We start from the raw sequence: 20,090 nt of genomic DNA, 5'->3' as shown, positions 1-20,090 counted from the left end.
TGTAGCTCTGCTGCATGCTGTTGCATGCATGCTAGTTAGCCCCTGCTCATGTGAGTGAGTGAGTGGATGATGACGTGTCGTGTTGAAGCTTCGAGTGGGTGGAAGACTAGAAAGGCTCAGCTCAAGTACAGTCCATGTATTTCCCAGAAATACACTGTGAAATGGTGAAGCGGCCACGCTCACTACAGTTGTGACAGAATACCAAAACGCAGCATTAAGTCTCCTCGTCTTGACAGAGCTTCAGATGAAGAGCCAAACTCACTTCCTCTGAGAGGGTTTTCTGATGATAATGGCAGCGAACAAATCTCATTAAATATGCTAATGCCTATGTGGGAAATGGGATGCTCTCCAGTCACAGCCATTGTAAGGTAATTACCATAGTTCCCAGCATGCTTTTTGTTTAAGAAAAGCCTGTTTAGAGAAACGTACAGAAAGCTTCGGAGGCTTGGATCCGTTCCCAACACGGTCCAGAACCACCTGACCTCGCTGTTTACACCTCAGAGCCGTCAGGCTGAAGCTCTACCTGCACACATACTCCCTGCTTTTTTTGGTGATTGCAGCAAAGTGCAGCAAAGTGCACATGCCTCCATACATGGTTAAAATTCAAGTGAGCCGCAAACCCTGCGGCCCTGAAGCGGGACAGAGGACAGAGGATAGAGGACAGAGGACAGAGGACAGAGGACAGAGGACAGAGGACAGAGGACAGTGGACAGAGGACAGAGGACAGAGGATAGAGGACAGAGGACTTTGAGCTGTAACGCTGAAGCCAGAGCGGTCGGTCACATGATCTGTGTCTCTAGTGACCTAAACAACCAGAGTTTACACACGGCCTCATGCTGGAGCCAGTCCAAGAGAAACAACAACCTGTGAGTGTGATTGTGAGTGTGTGCGTGCGTCTGTCTGTCTGTCTGTCTGTCTGTGTGTTTGTGTGTGTGTGTGTGTGTGTGTGTGTGATGGCGCAGCAAGGCCGGAGGAATGTGTGTGTTTGCCTTTGTGTTTGTTTGTCACCGTGCACTGGAGTGTGCGCGAGGTCGTCTGCTGGCGGTGAAGGGGTGTACCTTTACAAGGACGCTGAGGGGGGAGGAGGGAGGTGATGGGGGGAGGAGAGGAGGGAGGAGGAGGAGGGGGGGGCTCGCTGTTTGAACTGCGACCCGAAAGGTCAAGCACCCCCCCCCCCCCCCTCCGCACACACACACACACTCATTCAGGCTGTGGAAAGCCTTCCCCTTCAAGCTAAATGAAAGATCCGTCAACAATAGGCGCCGCCAAGTGCTTTCTTTGTTTGCGTAGTAAACCTCCGCTCCCTCCCCCGTCCTCTATTTTCTTACCCCTTTCTTTCATTCCTCCCTCCTCCCACATGCTCCCCGTGTCACTTTTGTCAATCATTGTTCCAGTTTTTACACAAACCGACCCGCGTGGGTTAAGACGTCAGGCTTCCTGCCGGCTGTGAAGTGTCTCATCAGGACGTCCAGGGGACGAAGCGCTGCTCACACAGGTGCAGGACGTCCTGAGGGACGAAGCGCTGCTCACACAGGTGCAGGACGTCCTGAGGGACGAAGCGCTGTTCACACAGGTGCAGGACGTCCAGGGGACGAAGCGCTGCTCACACAGGTGCAGGACGTCCAGGGGACGAAGCGCTGTTCACACAGGTGCAGGACGTCCTGAGGGACGAAGCGCTGCTCACACAGGTGCAGGACGTCCTGAGGGACGAAGCGCTGCTCACACAGGTGCAGGACGTCCTCAGGGACGAAGCGCTGCTCACACAGGTGCAGGACGTCCTGAGGGACGAAGCGCTGCTCACACAGGTGCAGGACGTCCTGAGGGACGAAGCGCTGTTCACACAGGTGCAGGACGTCCTGAGGGACGAAGCGCTGCTCACACAGGTGCAGGACGTCCTGAGGGACGAAGCGCTGCTCACACAGGTGCAGGACGTCCTGAGGGACGAAGCGCTGCTCACACAGGTGCAGGACGTCCTGAGGGACGAAGCGCTGCTCACACAGGTGCAGGACGTCCTGAGGGACGAAGCGCTGCTCACACAGGTGCAGGACGTCCTGAGGGACGAAGCGCTGCTCACACAGGTGCAGGACGTCGTCAGGGACGAAGCGCTGCTCACACAGGTGCAGGACGCTGAGTTACAGCTCAATGAACAACAAGACATCTCGCTGCTGTAAAGTGTGTGTGTGTGTGTGTCCTGGAGGACAATGTGTGTTTTCTGGTAATTACCGGATGTAATTCACATGCATGTGAGTGTGTTGTTCGTTTGTGTGTCTGGCTGGGTGTGCGTCAACTAAAGTTTGGCGCCAAACAGGCTTTCGTCACCTGATGAAACGAGTTTCATGTCTTCAGTTTCCTGGAGTGTGTTTGATCACGTGTCCGTGTTTAGAGTACGATTCAACCAGAACGCCTCCATACAAACACAAGTTTCCCTCTATTGTGTGACTCATTCAACCAAGTCAACTCATCCAACCAAGTCAACTCATCCAACACCAAGTCAACTCATCCAACACCAAGTCAACTCATCCAACCAAGTCAACTCATCCAACCAAGTCAACTCATCCAACACCAAGTCAACTCATCCAACCAAGTCAACTCATCCAACACCAAGTCAACTCATCCAACCAAGTCAACTCATCCAACACCAAGTCAACTCATCCAACACCAAGTCAACTCATCCAACCAAGTCAACTCATCCAACCAAGTCAACTCATCCAACACCAAGTCAACTCATCCAACCAAGTCAACTCATCCAACCAAGTCAACTCATCCAACACCAAGTCAACTCATCCAACCAAGTCAACTCATCCAACCAAGTCAACTCATCCAACACCAAGTCAACTCATCCAACCAAGTCAACTCATCCAACCAAGTCAACTGATCCAACACCAAGTCTACTCATCCAACACCAAGTCAACTCATCCAACCAAGTCAACTCATCCAACACCGAGTCAACTCATCCAACCAAGTCAACTCATCCAACACCAAGTCAACTCATCCAACACCAAGTCAACTCATCCAACACCAAGTCAACTCATCCAACCAAGTCAACTCATCCAACACCGAGTCAACTCATCCAACCAAGTCAACTCATCCAACCAAGTCAACTCATCCAACACCAAGTCAACTCATCCAACCAAGTCAACTCATCCAACCAAGTCAACTCATCCAACCAAGTCAACTCATCCAACCAAGTCAACTCATCCAACCAAGTCAGGCTGTGTATTGTCACCGTCACACCGCAGGAGCCTCAGAATCACTCTTATGTTCGTGTGTGTCTGGCTTGTGAATGTGTAGTGTGTTTGTCTGTTAAATGACGCATGTGCGTGTGTGTGTGTGTGTGTGTGTGTGTGTGTGTGTGTGTGTGTGTGTGTGTGTGTGTGTGTGTGCTTCTAATTGCTTTTTCACGCTCATGGAAAAGATGCCAAGTCTAGTTAGTAGACTTTCATCTGAGCCATCTGGAATAATGGAACCTCATAGGATTACTGTTGGAATGCTGACTCGACTCTGGCTCTAGAGAGAAGAGGAGAGGAGAGGAGGAGGAGAGAGGGAGGAGGAGGAGGAGGAGGAGGAGAGAAGAGGGAGGTGAAGGAGGAGAGGAGAGGAGAGGGAGGAGAAGGAGGAGAGAAGAGGAGAGCCAGCGGTTTGGAGCTGAAATCTTGTTTTCAAGGTGTCCCTTGAAACTCTTGAAGAAAATTCCCCGTACTTATGTTAATGAAAAATGTAAAAAGTGAAGAGCAGACGCCTGGAAGCACAAGCACACTCGCTCAACACTTTAGTCATCCTCCACAAATAGAAAGGCTGCTCTCATGTGTCGGTGCAGGAGCTGCATGATGGAGGGATGGAAAGAGAAGGGGAGGGGGAGGAGTGTGTGTGTGAGTGTGTGTGTGTGTGAGTGTTTCATGACACTAAGGGAGGGGGGGGGCTGCGTGTTTGTCTTCTTTCTTTTCACATCTGTGTCTTCTCAGTGGCAAAAAGAAAGAAGAAAAAGGAGAAGGCGAAGGTTTATTTACGTAGCGCGGCTGTTCTCCGTCAGCGAGAGCAGCTCTGTGCTTCCTCTGTGACCTGCAGCCGGCGGCCCGGTGACAGACCGGCAGGACGGGTCTGAACCAGCGCCGCCGTCCCCGCCGCTTTCTTCACATGCTGTGCATCCTGATGGAGACGTCGGACCCCCGATCCTCTGAGACTTCCCAGTCCAAACACAAGAAACCACAGATATGGTGGCAAACCCTCACACGGCGTGAACCCCAGTGAGTCACCGGCGCTCCGAGCTCTGCTGGAATATTACACGTAACATAAAGAAACCACAGAACTGCAGCCGCAGAATCAAAGCGTAGCGCGCCTCAACGCGCGCATCGCCGTGAGGAACCGCACCGCTCTCGGGACGCCGGCTGCTTCCAGCAGAACGAGGAGCCAGATGCTCGTGGAATCAGCTCATGGCAGCGACGGCATCCTGCGAATATGCAGACTCAGCAACAACGTGCCGGGAGAGCGTCCTGCACCAGCGGTTTGGCCTTCGTGCTCCACGAAGCCGACGTGAAGGCCTGGAGGCCGACAGCTCAGCGTGACGTCATCATGGAGCACATGCAGCGCGACAAAGACACAAAGACACAAAGACACAAAGACACGTGACGTTATTCATAAGCACTAATCTGTTATATTAATGTTAAAGGTTCATTCACACACGTCACAAGAAATGGAAGAATTATTATATATCTTTATGGAGACACAGAGACATGAAGACACGTTGACATGGAGACAAGAAGACATGAAGACATGAAGACATGTTGACATGGAGACATGGAGACATGAAGACACGTTGACATGAAGACATGGAGACACAGAGACATGAAGACACGTTGACATGGAGACATGAAGACATGAAGACATGTTGACATGTTGACATGGAGACATGGAGACATGAAGACATGAAGACACGTTGACATGAAGACACGTTGACATGGAGACATGAAGACACGTTGACATGGAGACATGTTGACATGGAGACATGAAGACATGGAGACACGTTGACATGGAGACAAGTTGACATGGAGACATGGAGACACGTTGACATGGAGACAAGTTGACATGGAGACATGGAGACACGTTGACATGGAGACACGTTGACATGGAGACATGGAGACACGTTGACATGGAGACATGAAGACATGGAGACACGTTGACATGGAGACAAGTTGACATGGAGACACGTTGACATGGAGACACGTTGACATGAAGACACGTTGACATGAAGACATGGAGACACGTTGACATGGAGACATGTTGACATGGAGACATGAAGACACGTTGACATGGAGACATGAAGACACGTTGACATGGAGACACGTTGACATGGAGACACGTTGACATGGAGACACGTTGACATGAAGACGTGGAAACACGTTGACATGGAGACATGGAGTCATGAAGACATGGAGACACGTTGACATGAAGTCATGAAGACCCGTTGACATGGCGACACGTTGACATGGAGACATGGAGACAGACCTTCCAGCCAAAGGGAGGAACGCTCTCCATGAAGGAAGTCCTTGTGCGCTCGTCTCCTGACCGAACAGCCTTCATCGCTCCGCTCACATGGACCTGAGCGACACTAATTGGCCATAATAACCATCGGGATGGGGGATTCTGGGTAATATGAAAATGATGATGGAAAGCGGCTGAAGGACGTCTGCGTTGTCATCCAGAGAGACATCTGAGGGTGAAGGGAGGTCGGCGGGAGGAGGACCACATGAGCCTCCTCTGTGGCTGTCGCTCTGAGCTGGAGGACGTTTGGTGGAGCGCTCAGCGGCTGTAAACTACATATTTCCCTCAGGAGGTGGAAGAAGAGGGAAAAGTACTTAACTGGGAGTGAATATTCCCCTTACAGTCGCCAAGTGGTCGGAAACACGACTCCAACTCCACGCTCACGCTGCTCCGTGTTTCTGTGAGTTCACACAGGAGTGTGAATCCAGGCTGGACTCTGCATGAGATCAAAGCCCTTTGCACGTTGCGCAATAACATGTTTTTTCTTAAACTACTGGACTCAGAATGAAAACATAATGCGGGAAAAAGCGGTGTCATTACTTCCGTTCCATTGGTTGATGAGCTGATGTTATTGAGTTTGGTCACCATGTTGTTTTTTTGCCACCAATAAACGGACGTTTATATTTGGAATATGGAGGAGAGACATAAACGGCTGTATAATAAAAGTAGCGACCTGTCAATCATCTTGTAGCCCCGCCCTAAAGCGTCCCCTGCTTTATGGTTTGTTTGACTCTGTTTGAGGAGTCGCCCCCTGGTGGTCAGGAGAGAGAATGCAGCTTTAACACATGAAGCATAGACTTCTATACAACCAGAGGAGTCGCCCCCTGGTGGTCAGGAGAGAGAATGCAGCTTTAGCACATGAAGCATAGACTTCTATACAACCAGAGGAGTCGCCCTCTGGTGGTCAGGAGAGAGAATGTAGCTTTAACACATGAAGCATAGACTTCTATACAACCAGAGGAGTCGCCCCCTGGTGGTCAGGAGAGAGAATGCAGCATGAAGCATAGACTTCTATACAACCAGAGGAGTCGCCCCCTGGTGGTCAGGAGAGAGAATGCAGCTTTAACACATGAAGCATAGACTTCTATACAACCACAGGAGTCGCCCCCTGGTGGTCAGGAGAGAGAATGCAGCTTTAACAGATGAAGCATAGACTTCTATACAACCAGAGGAGTTGCCCCCTGGTGGTCAGGAGAGAATGCAGCTTTTAACACATGAAGCACAGACTTCTATACAACCAGAGGAGTCCCCCTTCTGGTGGTCAGGAGAGAGAATGCAGCTTTAACACATGAGGCATAGACTTCTATACAACCAGAGGGTCAAAAGGATTCAGGTAGTCGTCCTTTTGTCTCCATAAATCTATTCAAACATTTTATTGAACAAGTGCTGCAACTCTCTCAAATTCTCATAAATATAGTTTTAATGCTAAAAATTGTCAGGAAAGTATATTCTGCACTTTCAAGTTGTTTATTCACTATATATATATATATATATATATATATATATATATATATATACACACACACACACACACACACACACACACACACACACACACACACACACACACACACACACACATTATATTTATTACAAATGATTCATCGTAATGATCTACGCAGACACTTTTTCAGCTCCATGTCTGGATTTTCCAACGAGGAATATATCTCCCCAATGGTAGTTTTTTCTCGTGGATATGCAGCGTGTGTGTGAGTGTGTGTGTGTGTGTGTGTGTGTGTGTGTGTGTGTGTGTGTGTGTGTGTGTGTGTGTGTGTGTGTGTGTGTGTGTGTGTGTGTCTGTGGGAAGGCGCACAATGGCATCCATTGTTGAAATCGTGCTCTTATCCTGAACTGATCTGACATTTTCACCAGCGGACAATTTCTCTTGAACGTTGCACAGAAAAATAATAATCAGTTCCTGAGGTTTGAGATATTGATCTGGAAACTCAAACAAGTGTCCAGATTTCTGTTTATCATATAAATGCATTTTGTGCCAATCTTTCATCTGTTAGCCTGGAAAACAAAGCGTGTATACACAGAGTGTGAGAGCGCTGCTACGTCTGGGTCAACGCCCGACTCCAGCGACTCACTTCCTGCTTCCTGTGCTCCTCTCAGGAACTGGTGCGCCTACGTGGTGACGCGCACCGTGAGCTGCGTGATGGAGGACGGCGTGGAGACGTACATCAAGCCGGACTACCAGCGCTGCACCTGGGGCCAGTGTCCCCGAGTCGCGTGAGTCTCTGCATCCCCATCTCCTTTGATTCCCCCTCTCGGTCCGCTGGGCTCTAATCTGTATCCTGTCCTGCTCCTCCCAACTTCCTGTCTTCTCCCCCCTGTTTCCTGTCTGTGGACACGGGATCCGCTGAGCTCTTCTCCAGACCGATAGCACATCCAACATTTCAAATATCGCAGCACGTTCACTCTGGATGCGATGGATGGAAGTATTTTCTCCTCCAAATGTTGGCCGCTGGCAGGGCAACATGAATCAAGCGCTCCCGATGTTTCCCCTCTTTTGAAGTCCGGCTGACCCTGGGCCCGGCTACCTGATCCCCGTGCTGCCGCGGGGGCCCGGGCCCTAAATCTGGGCTATGCTAAGAATGAAGCCGTCAGGGCTTCCAGCACCGCAGTCTGGTCTCCCCTCCCTGTAAAAACAACCTCCTCTCCTCCGACTTTCTCTTTACGACTCCTCCTTTCTTACCCCTTCTCCAACCCCTCCTCCTGTCTTTTCTTCTTCTTCTTCTTCTTTTTCCCCTCTTTCAGTATCCCTTTTTCTCACGCTCCCAGAGCGCCGGGCTGGAAGATGAAGTCTTTACCGCGGCGCAGAAAAAAAGGCCAAAGAGTTTGTGGGTTGGCGTGGAGGAGAGCGAGTCGGAGCTTGTTAACAGGAGACGCTGCCGTAAATCTTTAGTGAGACTTCCGGCCAATTCAGCTCTATTTATTGCATTGTTTCTGTAACGGGATACATTAAGGATGAAGCTATCCAAACACAGCATCACATTGTTTTGCATCTCTCTGGGCGGCAGATTGAGATTTAGTACGGGCTGAATGCAGTTTTGGAGAATGGGAAGGAATAACATTCTGTAGTTTACAAAGAGCTCTTAATCCCATCGTCACTCATCGGCAGGCGATTTGGAGCTTGTTCCCAGACAGCCGAAGCCTCAGTGCACGTTAACTGCAGCGGTGCACAGTGGTGGTATTCAACGCAGGGTTCAGGGACCGTTACGGGTCCCTGAAGGGGTCACGCTGTGTCCCCATCTGACCGTTAAAGTAGTCTGGATACAAATCACCAGCCACAGAAATGCTGCTCTGTGAGGCTGCGTTGGGCTAAATGCTAACCACTGATGGTGCTAATGTGACGATGGTGCACGAGGTCCGCCATGCTAACGCGGTAGTTCAACACCAGGAACAGGAGGGGATGTTTCACAGCCACAAAGGTAGAAAAGACTTTTTACAATTCTTAGTCGGCTAACACTGGCTCGACTCGGTGACTCATCGATTCCTTCATTCGTTCTGTTCAAATGAGTTTCCTCTACGAATAATCAAACAAAAGCATCACTTTGAATATGTATTATATTTACCAGAGATGTGCTCATAACGTTTAGTCGACTAAAACCGAGCGCGAAAATCCTCCCGCTCCCATTTTAAGTCCCAGCATGCCCCATTTAGACAATCTTTTGGCATAAAATACGTAATATTTTTTAATTTTTGAACCAAACAATACAGTTTTTTGACTGAAACTCCTTCCTAACAGGACAAGTCTTTGTTATATTGAGATTTATGTTGCAGATTCTGATTCTTTAGGTCCTAATCTTTTCAAAAAGGTGTCTTATTGACGCTCCAAGAGGCTTTTTCTTATCATATCATGCTGGATGTTCATAGTTACCATCAAAATATATTTTAAAAGTGTTTTTTTCAGATATACATTTTTTTCACAAGACTTTGCTGAACAAATACAAACAATAAACACAAGTATTGGAATTAATTTGGGGTTCTTACGACGACTCAAACACAAAGAAAAAGAGATCTGGAGACAACACTGGTTCCACGGTTTTCAACATGTCTGCATTAAGTTTCAAGAACAGATGAAACATCCCGACAACCTTTCCTACCTGATCTTTCCTACCTGACCTTTCCTACTTGATCTTTCCTACTTGACCTTTCCTACTTGACCTTTCCTACTTGATCTTTCCTACCTGACCTTTCCTACCTGATCTTTCCTACTTGACCTTTCCTACTTGATCTTTCCTACCTGACCTTTCCTACCAGACTTCCTGACCTTTCCTACATGATCTTTCCGACCTGACCTTTTCTACCTGACCTTTCCTACCTTATCTTTCTTACCAGACTTCCTGACCTTACCTACCTGTCCTTTCCTACCTGATCTTTCCTACCAGATCTTTCCTACCTGACCTTTCCTACCTGACCTTTCCTACTTGACCTTTCCTACTTGACCTTTCCTACTTGATCTTTCCTACTTGACCTTTCTACCTGATCTTTTCTACCTGATCTTTCCTACCGGATCTTTCCTACCTGACCTTTCCTACTTGACCTTTCCTACCTGATCTTTCCTACCAGATCTTTCCTACCTGACCTTTCCTACCAGATCTTTCCTACCTGTCCTTACCTACCTGACCTTTCCTACCTGTCCTTTCCTACCTGACCTTTCCGTTTCCGTCCTCAGCTACCGGACCTACAGGAGGCCGAGGTACAAGGTGGCGTACAAGATGGTGACGGAAATGGAGTGGAAGTGTTGCCACGGTTACTCCGGGGAGGACTGCCACGACGGGCCGAAGGTCACCGGCGACGCCCAGACCGGGGCGGGGCGACCCCGCGTCACGCAGACGGGCCTGAACGCAGGCGGCGGGCAGACGGGGCGGGGCCGAGACGGTGAGGGATTCATTCTGGGAAAAACAGGAACATGCTCAAGATGTACTTATGTTCTCACGTGCATCCTGTCAGGCCGGAGCATGAATGAATGAACGAATGAATGAATGAATGTGTCTTACGTTTCACGTCAATATGCAGAGCAGAACCAGCACTTTGAGCAGATCCAGGGACAGTTATATGACACACAGCATGTAATACGCTGACTCCCCTTAACTCCCCTGACAACGTGGGTTCAAGCTCTAAAATATAAAACATTATATGTTCACGGCTGAATAAGCAACGTCAGTCCCTCCATTTCATATTGGAACTGGTCCTTCTCCGTGTCCAGGGGACGGGGAGAGGATCCGGCAGCTGGAGGAAACCGTCCGCGGTCTGAGCAAAGACCTGCACAGCATGCAGGCCTCCATCCACGGCCTGAACCAGCGGCTGTACGTGAGCGCCCGTTTCAGTACATATGCTCCTTTTATCTCTGGACCAGTTCAGTGAGAACGCTTGTTTATCACCATAAATACAGAGATTAGAGTTTGGAGGCTACGCTCAGATTAAGCATTGCAACAATTTCTCCCACATCCTCATGATGTCATATTTAGTTTCATGAATGAAACCTGAGGCTTCTCCTTCTTCTTCTTCTTCTTCTTCTTCTTCTTCTTCTTCTTCTTCTTCTTCTTCTTCTTCTTCTTCTTCTTCTTCTTCTTCTCAGACCTGGTCTGAATGGGGCTATTGTCCCTGCTGACTCAGCTCAGCCACACATGAAGGAAACCATCAACAGCATCCAGACCAAGCTGGACCATCTCTACAACCGGACTCAGGTAAAAACACAACCTGATGGAGCTCAAAAGCAAACGGTCGACTTTTCATTAACCTCATGTGCACATGTTCCCTGCTCAGGTCCATGACCAGACTCTGCTGAACATCAACAACCACCTGGTGAACGGAGGAGGCAACGAGCTGGACGGAGAGGCCAGAGGAGGAGGAGGAGGAGGAGGAGAAAGAGGAGGAGGAAGAGGAGAAGGAGCTGGAGGAGGAGGAGCTGGAGGAAATCAGCTCAGCACCCTGAAGGAGGAGATCCTGACGGAGCTGGAGAGAAGGGTGTCTCTGTCCTGCTCCTCATGCCAGGTGAGTCTCATGATGTAATAACACATCACACGCCTCACCTGGTGGGACCTCGTGTTGTGCTCTTCTTCCTTTTTCCAGCAGTTTGAAAGAGTCGCAGCATTGAACATAAAAACGATCAATAAGTTTTTGTTTGCGCTGTGTTCATGTGTTCATGTGTTCATGTGTTCATGTGTTCCCTCCCACCAGAGCTCACAGTCATTCTGCATCTTCTCAGTAATCTGTTGCTGGTTGAAAAGCACACAACATTTTAAACAAAGTAATACAAAGCAACATCAAAGGAAAAAGCAGAGGACATTTACTCACACACATATTTACTCCATTCTGCGTGCTTTCGCTTCACTGTAGTTTTTTTTAAATTTTATTTTGTAATGTTTTTATTGTTATACCACTGCTGCACATGCTTTCTTTATTTTATTAATTAATTCATTAATTTTGAGTTTTTGAAATATGATCTGTAAATAAAGCTGGATTGTCAGTAATCTGTCCATAAGTGATATGCATAATAATAACAATAATACCAAAGTTACAGAGTGTTTTACATGTTGAACCCAGATTGAAACATTTCAGACTTTAAGCGAATGACAACATGAAGATAAAACAAACAACACAATGCTCAAATGTGTAAAAGGATTTTTTGAAAAGATAAGTTTTGAGAAGTGATTTTAAAGATGTCTCTGATCTTGAAAGCCTCACAAGTCGATTGTTTTCTTGTTCACTGAAATTGAAGAAGCCAAATAAAGTCATAGTTTAGAGTAAAAAACTAAAAACCTAATTCCTTATCTGATCGCGAACTGCAGCTCTTCACTCCACCTGACGCTCAGTGAGGGGCATATGAAGCTTTTTAAGACAAGAGATAAGATTATCCTTTATTAATCCCTCAGTGGAGACATTACAGGATTACAGCAGCAGCTTAATTCCAGTCCTCGTCATCCCTGTTCCCTCCAGGCTGGCGTGGAGGACCTGAGGCGCCAGCAGCAAGAGGACAGGGAGCGCATCCAGGGTCTGGAGAAGCTGATCAGCTCCATGGACCAGCACCTGAGGCAGAGCCTGGACCTCTCTCGCAGCGAGACCCAGCGCTCCCAGGCCTGCTGCAACACCGTCACCGAGCTGGAGAAGAAGATGTCCACCCTGGAGGTCCGAGTCACCTCCACGGCCAACAAGTGCGACGTCGTGAAAGGCCGGCTGGACAAGGAGCTGGTCGGGACGGGCGGGGGGAAGGGCCGAGTGACGGAGGACAGGCTGACCGGCAGGCTGAGAGAGCTGGAGAAGAAGCTGAATAGCACGATGAGGAAGACGGAGCAGCGGTGCACCAACACGGGGAACAACGTGAAGGACGGCGTCCAGAGAGACGTCACGCAGCTGCGCAACATGGTCCTCAGCCGCCTCGACGACCACGGCTTCAAGATCGGCAAGCTGGAGCTGGACGTGTCCGTCCTCGGAGACACGGTCACCGACCACAGCCGGCGTTTAGGTCAGCTGGAGAACATCACGGCCTTCCTGGACAGAAGGCTGGTGTCCACCGAGAACATGTGCAACCAGACCTGCGGGCCCAACGGGAAAGCACGCAAGACCGACGACACGGTGAAGACCCTCGAGTGGAGAGTCGTGGCCAACCACGAGGACATCCAACGGTTCAACACCAAGCTGGACGACCTGTCCGTGTCAGGGGACTCGCTGGTCGACAGAGTCATCAACCTCACGGACGACCTCAAAAAGATCATCGCCGTGACGGGGGAGAGCGGCGAGCATTTCAACCGGATCGTCACGGAGGTGGAAACGTTGGGCCGCGATCTGGAGGACTGTTCTATTTGCGGCAGCGTGGAGGCCGACCTGCGCGCTCTCGCCAACTCCACCAGGAGCGGCCTCGGCAAGTGCCAGACGGAGCTGACGGATCTGCGGAGGAAGGTCGACTCGAGAGAGTCGGCCTGCTCTCAGGTGTGCTCCGACCTTCAAGAGGAGGTCGGGCGGCTCAGAGAGGACGTGGAGGAGTGCACGGGACAGTGTAAGGTCGACGTGAACGACCTGAAGGAACGCCTGGACGGTCACGGCGTCCACAGCGGCAGATTAGGGGGGGATCTGAAGTCCATCCAAGGACAGCTGGCCGGGGTCATGGTCACGTTTAGCTCCATCAATGACACCCTGAAGGGGCTGGGGAGGACTGTGCAGACACACGGGAACACGCTGACCGATCTGAGCAACACCAAGGACAACATCATCTCTGAGGTAAGATGGTGTGGTGAGGATGAGGCGGCTGCCACCAAAAGGCCTGGACACACGCTAAAATACTCGTTAACATTTATATTTCGAGGGCTTTTATTGTGAAAGGTAAGAACAGAAGGAGTGGATCTGGTCTGAACAGAGTAATAAAGTTTTCCATCTTGGTTTATACTAGGGAGCTTCAGTGTGAGTAGAATTAGCCTTTTGACAGTAGAATATAAACTCTCCTCAAGGGCCTAAAACCCCCAAATCTTCCAGAAATAATACTGAAGGTGTGACATCGGTACGGTCAATGGTATCTATCTGAAGAGGTAAAAGTGTTTGGTATTTTACAATAACCAGACTAAAGGACTGCAGCCATGCTAGCAGCGTGGTAAATAATTCAGTATTTTAAAAATTTTCATCCTTAAATTCAAATTCTAACGTTTGTCAGATTTGCTTTCATAGTGCGTTGAGCTTTGAGCTAACGTCAGCGTGCTAACATGATAAATGCTAACATCAGCATGCTAACACGTCACAATGACAATGCTAACGTACTGATGCTAAGCGGGTATCGAGGGCTGCAGGGATGACGCATTTCTAAAGGCCAACCCAGGAAGTTCCTGTATCGCACTCTTTACCTCAACAAGAAGCTGCTGTGCCTTGAGCCTCACAGCTAATGCGGCTAACGTAAAAAAAAATGGAATCTGTTGAACACAATATGATTTCCCACCTCGTTCCTGGTCTCGTGACCCCTTCGATTTGTCTTGCAACCCCCAGGTTGGGAAACACTGATGCACACCTACAGTAGAACCGGCCCCTCAGGTTGAAACTAGATCATACGCCTACGATTATGACGAGGGTCATTGCGCTGATTGTTTTACTAAAACAAAACTTTTCTTCCTCGACTTTGAAAACAACTCAACGTCAATCAAACGGTCCTTGTGGTTATCTTGGCAACAGTGTTTTCACATAATATTGTTGCAGTGGGGAAACCTTCTGGACGGACACGCTCGGATAACACACTTACATATTTTTGTGTGTGTGAAATACCGCATGAAAATAAATGGGAGCAAGGACCGAGAGAAGTATATTTTTAGTAGAATTTTGTCAAAAGAAACTCATGCGGAGCGTCCCCCTGCTCTCCACCAGGTGGACGTCCTGCAGAAGGACCTGACCGATCACGTCGACGACTCCAAGATCCAGTTTGACAACGTGGGCAAAGACCTCCAAATACTGAGGAGCAACTACGCGACGGAGGTCAGTGAGTGCCGGCGGTCCGCCGACGGCCTGGATAGAAGACTCTCCAAGCTGGAGGGAGTGTGCGGGCGCCTGGACTCCTTTTCCGACGACCTGGAGCGGATCAGGACGGGCCTGGAGCATCACGTGTCGGGGCTCTGGACCTGCGTCAATGGACTCAATGTCACGGTGACGTCTCACGGGGAGCTCATCCACGACATCCAGAGCGTCCAGCTGGTGGACGTCCACTCCGACGTGCGCAGACTGAACGCGTCTGTGCTGGACCTGGCGGAGGAGTTCCACAGTTTCATGGAGCAGGACTTCATGGGTGAGATTTGACTTTTGGACAAGAGATAGCGGTCAGTCCAAAGGGAGGCAGGGTCAGGGTGAGGCACAACCGGACCAGAGACAGAATCCAGACATGCCTTCTTAGAAGAGTTCACTTAAAGAGCCTTCAAAGTCTGCAATCTGTCTGAAAGAGGAGTTTTAGTAAACACAAGGGTGAAAGGAACGCCGGGTTAAATGTCTTCGCTTTCTTGGCCTACTGTGCATGCCTTTCAAATTCTGCTCCGACAGAACGTGTTTTTCTTGGAGACGTTGTTTTCCCAGCTGTGACGTTTCATCAGATATGCTTCTCCCCCAGGTCCACCCGGTGTGACGGGCCCCCGAGGAGAGAGAGGCGAGCGGGGAACCCCGGGTTCTCTCGGACCCCAAGGGAGGGTGGGACCGCAGGGCAGGGAGGGCAAGCAGGGACTAGCTGGACCCCCAGGTAAAGGCAACAAGCTGGGTCTCCCAAGTCAACATCTACTGGTTCACAAGCTGTCAAGCTGCAGCGTTGATACGTTTTAATCACAGTTCTCTTTCATCTTACTCCTCAGGTCTCAGAGGCGAACAGGGTATGAGTTGTTTTTACTAAGCAGCAGATGAAAGCACTACTGTTCCATCCCTCCTTCATTACTCACCCTGCTCTCCGTCTCCGCCATCAGGTCTCGCTGGGTCGGACGCCCACGTGCCACGCCTTTCCTTCTCCGCCGCGCTGACCCGCCCGATGAGAAGCGCAGGGACCATCGTGTTCAACGAGGTGTTCGTCAACGAAAACAAGGTCTACAATCCCAAAACAGGTGCGCTTCAGGTCGGCTGGTATTTGAACAGCCGGGTCAGATGAACCAAACTACTGAAGATCAAGGCCATTTAGAAATGTATTATCAATATTTCTCTCTGAAATCTACTGCCAGCTCTTGAATTCAGCGGTGAGGTGCATGGATGACGTACCAACCGCTAAGTTTAGCGTCACACTGGTTCTCTTAACAAAAAGCAAATAGGACGTTAGATGTTGGGTTCTTGCAGATAATAATCTCTGTAGCAAACAAACATTTAAGATGCTTTAAATTAACACCACTTTTAGGACTTTTGGCAGCAGTAATAAACTAACGTTGGGCGATAAAGGAACCCTAAAGGTCACATGAGGCCGTGAAGGGCGTAGAACAAAACGTTAAAACCTCTTGAGCCACAGACTGTATTTCAGGCATCTAACCAAAAAACCATTGACTTTGAAACAAGGGAACACCGGAAATGCTAAAATATGGACTCATTTCCTGGTTTTAGGACTCATTTCTTCGCTGCCAGGCTACGTCAATGATGTGAGCGCCACAAACACAATTCCTCTCCCCTCCATTGTATTGTACTGCTGACAGGAATCAGGCGACATCTCAAGGGTGGATCAAACCAAAGCTATCTGCACGGCCCTGTCTGCAGGCATGTGTCTGTTGGATGACCTTTTAAAATAGCTGTATGAGTTGTCCTTCTCATGCGAGCCGCCAGGTTACTTAGCTAACAGGAAGCTCTGACACAACATTAAGTCCACCATGTCATCCCTCAGGGTATTTCACAGCTCCAGTGAGTGGGAAGTACTTCTTCAGCGCCATCCTGACGGGCCATAAGAACATGAAGATCGAGGCGGTGTTGTCCAAGTCCAACAGGGGCGTGGCCCGGGTGGACTCGGCCGGGTACCAGCCCGAGGGCCTGGAGAAGCCCATGGCGGAGGCCAAGCACATCCCCGGAGCCGTGGCCGTCTTCAACGTCATCCTGCCCATGCAGGCCGGGGACACGGTCTGCATCGACCTCGTCACCGGCAAACTGGCGTTCTCCTCGGAGCCGCTGACCATCTTCAGCGGGACGCTGCTGTACGAGAGCGCGGCCTCGTTGTAAACGTCTCAAACTGGACTGAAAAAGAGACGCAGCCTCACCGAGACTGAAACGACCGGACTGGATTTATTCAGCGAGGAGAAGAATAGTTCACACTTGACTCTATGTGCTTTTTAAAAAGGAAGGACAACAACATCAAAACAAAGTATTTTTCAACCACACTCATTTTGTGTGTGTGTGTTTCACAGCTTTAGGGAAAAGAAGTTGCGCGAATGTGTTTTCATGCTATGACGTGTTGTCTTGATAAAAAGAAAAGGCCACTGCAGGGTTATCTTATAATTTCATATTCCGTGCTGTTCCACAAACTTGAATACTTTACAGATTACACGGAGATGGCCCTCGGGTCTTTCTCGTGTGAAGGAGAGGACACTTTGATGATGAAAGATTAAGGATGTTGGGGTCTGCTGTTTTCAAGTGTGGAGAGGTTATTGCAGTGTTTCTAATGCAGTCGCTTTCCTTCTCGCTCACAGTTTCATTTTCAACCACAAGCAAATTCCCAGAAACATGACGCTTGAATGCCTGTTGTGTTACAGTGATGTAGGGGACGCAGTCCAAACCACTGTACTTGAGCGGGAAATGCACAAGTGAAGTCACCGGCGGTTCAAAAGAGAAACCGCAGCATTTTGTAAATCATACAACAGCAAAACAATAAGACCATTTTAGGACATTAGCGATGCCCAGAAAACAGGAGGGCAGCAGGAGGATGGCCAGTAGAAGAATGAGGATTTCTTTCTTTCTTTTCCTTCTTCTCCCTCCGTCCTAATAAGGGCCATCTAACGTTGGTGGAGGATCAAGAAGTTAAAGTCCTGAAGCTGTTCCTATCATTCTATCTTACAGAGGAATTCTTGTGTAAAGCTAACCATAACAAATAATGAAGCTGAACTTTTGTCTCTAGGCTACAAATCCCATCGCTTTACACACACACACACACACACACACACACACACACACACACACACACACACACACACACACTTCCTGCCTTTAGAAGTCTTATTGAGATGACTCCAGAAGAAAATGTGAGCATGATATCAAGTGTGTGTTGTTGAATGGATTTTAAAAGGAACATTTTTAATTTTTCTGCAGAGACGATGCAGCAGACATGTGCTGTATCATATGGACATAATACATGGAAGCAATACGTGGATTAATATCAACATATCAGGGTTTGATCCCAATGCATCAGATTTGTTTTAAATGTTTCCTTTCCAGTGTGGGAATGTAATTTTATATGTTTCTATGTATTGTATAACCTCGAAGGAATGTAAATATTTTTCAGCGGTTTCGCCCATATAAGATATATAAGAGAGTTACCACTTCACCTTGCCAGGTATTGTAAATGTTTTGTATGTTTTTTTTTGCCACGTGTGTGCCTCAAATACAGATACCCAAGTTTTACAGTCTCGCCTTTATCTGGATTATGTTCTGCAGATTAAATAAGCAAGTACGTGCCAGCTTTCACACACTAGTCAGCCCGCCTACCTGTAGCACATCGCAACAACAAGGCGATTCAAAGTGCTTCACATAAAACCATTAAATGCAAAACTCAATGCAGATTTAAAAACAGTTCAGAAAACATTAAAACAGTACCAAAAAAAAGAAAAAAAGCTAAATAAAATGAGTAAAAGTTGCAGTGCAGTTTAAGAAATAAAATGCAGTGGTGAGATTCAATTAAAGGCAACCTCAAACAGAAAAGTTTCAGACTTATTTCATATGGCACTTTCTTTTTTGTTGGCTTTCAGAAATACACACAGCTGGGTGGACTATCTATTCCTGGCCCTACTTTAAACCCCTCTCAAGTCCTGCATGGGTTCATTTCAGCTGAAGACTGAATGGCATGGCTGAGGAGGCATTGCTTATGCTGCACAGCAGTGACACCCTGTGTTCAGCGCCGCCATGTTGCTGCTGGGAACCCTGAGAGAGAGTATTCCTGGCTGTCTTCACACATTCATTACTCGTCAAGAGGTCTCTTTGTAAACCCTCTCTGCACTCAAGTCCTTCCACTGTCACTCACACAGACAGAGACGATGTAATGGATCTACGCGCCGGCGGTCAAGGGCAAAGAAGCGGTAATTCTACCTCGGCTACTTGGGATGCGAGGATGATAGGATGGAGCAAATGTCGCCTGCATATGGCCAGCTGTTTCAACAAGGCTGGATCTGTATTGTAGGGGTCCTTCATTTTATTATTCATAGTCCTAATGAACATTGGCCTCAAATGCATTCTTCATAATATCAAAATAAGTCTCTGCATATCTTCAATTACATTTTAGTCGCAAGTTTTAGTTCAGATATTCAAAGTGAAAAAACATTCCAGAGATCCATAATGTGACTTATGTAAAACACATCGAGACACAACACTTTGCTTATGTAAAATACATAGAGACACAACACTTTGCTTTTGTAAAACACATAGACACAGCACTTTGCTTATATAAAACACATAGAGACACAGCACTTTGTATAAGTAAAACACATAGAGACACAGCACTTTGCTTTTGTAAAACACATAGAGACACAACACTTTGGTTATGTAAAATACATAAAGACACAACACTTTGCTTTTGTAAAACACATAAAGACACAGCACTTTGTATAAGTAAAACACATAGAGACACAGCACTTTGTATAAGTAAAACACATAGAGTCACAGCACTTTGCTTATGTAAAACACATAGAGACACAGCACTTTGCTTATGTAAAACACATAAAGAGACAACACTTTGCTTATGTAAAACACATAGAGACACAACACTTTGCTTATGTAAAACACATAGAGACACAACACTTTGCTTATGTAAAACACATAGAGACACAACACTTTGCTTATGTAAAACACATAGAGACACAACACTTTGCATAAGTAAAACACATAGAGACACAACACTTTGCTTATGTAAAACACATAGA

The 20,090-nt window shown here is 48.1% G+C and overlaps 1 protein-coding gene across 1 annotated transcript in view; it reads left to right on the top strand.

Moving 5' to 3' along the window:
* The window catches only part of emilin1a (elastin microfibril interfacer 1a), a 23,001-nt gene extending 4,367 nt beyond the window's left edge, over positions 1 to 18,634 (top strand). The window contains exons 2-12 of the mRNA XM_068577024.1: positions 7,654 to 7,770; positions 10,220 to 10,425; positions 10,754 to 10,853; positions 11,126 to 11,234; positions 11,314 to 11,541; positions 12,487 to 13,764; positions 14,890 to 15,304; positions 15,620 to 15,745; positions 15,855 to 15,872; positions 15,963 to 16,097; positions 16,856 to 18,634. Coding sequence (XP_068433125.1) covers positions 7,654 to 7,770; positions 10,220 to 10,425; positions 10,754 to 10,853; positions 11,126 to 11,234; positions 11,314 to 11,541; positions 12,487 to 13,764; positions 14,890 to 15,304; positions 15,620 to 15,745; positions 15,855 to 15,872; positions 15,963 to 16,097; positions 16,856 to 17,184 — 3,061 coding nt within the window. The 3' untranslated portion in view covers positions 17,185 to 18,634. The remainder of the gene's footprint in view (positions 1 to 7,653; positions 7,771 to 10,219; positions 10,426 to 10,753; positions 10,854 to 11,125; positions 11,235 to 11,313; positions 11,542 to 12,486; positions 13,765 to 14,889; positions 15,305 to 15,619; positions 15,746 to 15,854; positions 15,873 to 15,962; positions 16,098 to 16,855) is intronic.
* The last annotated feature ends 1,456 nt before the right edge of the window (positions 18,635 to 20,090 follow it).

Source organism: Clinocottus analis, unplaced genomic scaffold (genome assembly GCF_023055335.1).
Source record: "Clinocottus analis isolate CAN_PGR_092001 unplaced genomic scaffold, fCliAna1.0.p SCAF_15, whole genome shotgun sequence".
Classification (NCBI taxonomy): Eukaryota; Metazoa; Chordata; class Actinopteri; order Perciformes; family Cottidae; genus Clinocottus; species Clinocottus analis.
The sequence above is the reverse complement of the archived record's forward strand: the minus strand, read 5'-3'. Positions and strand labels throughout refer to the sequence as shown.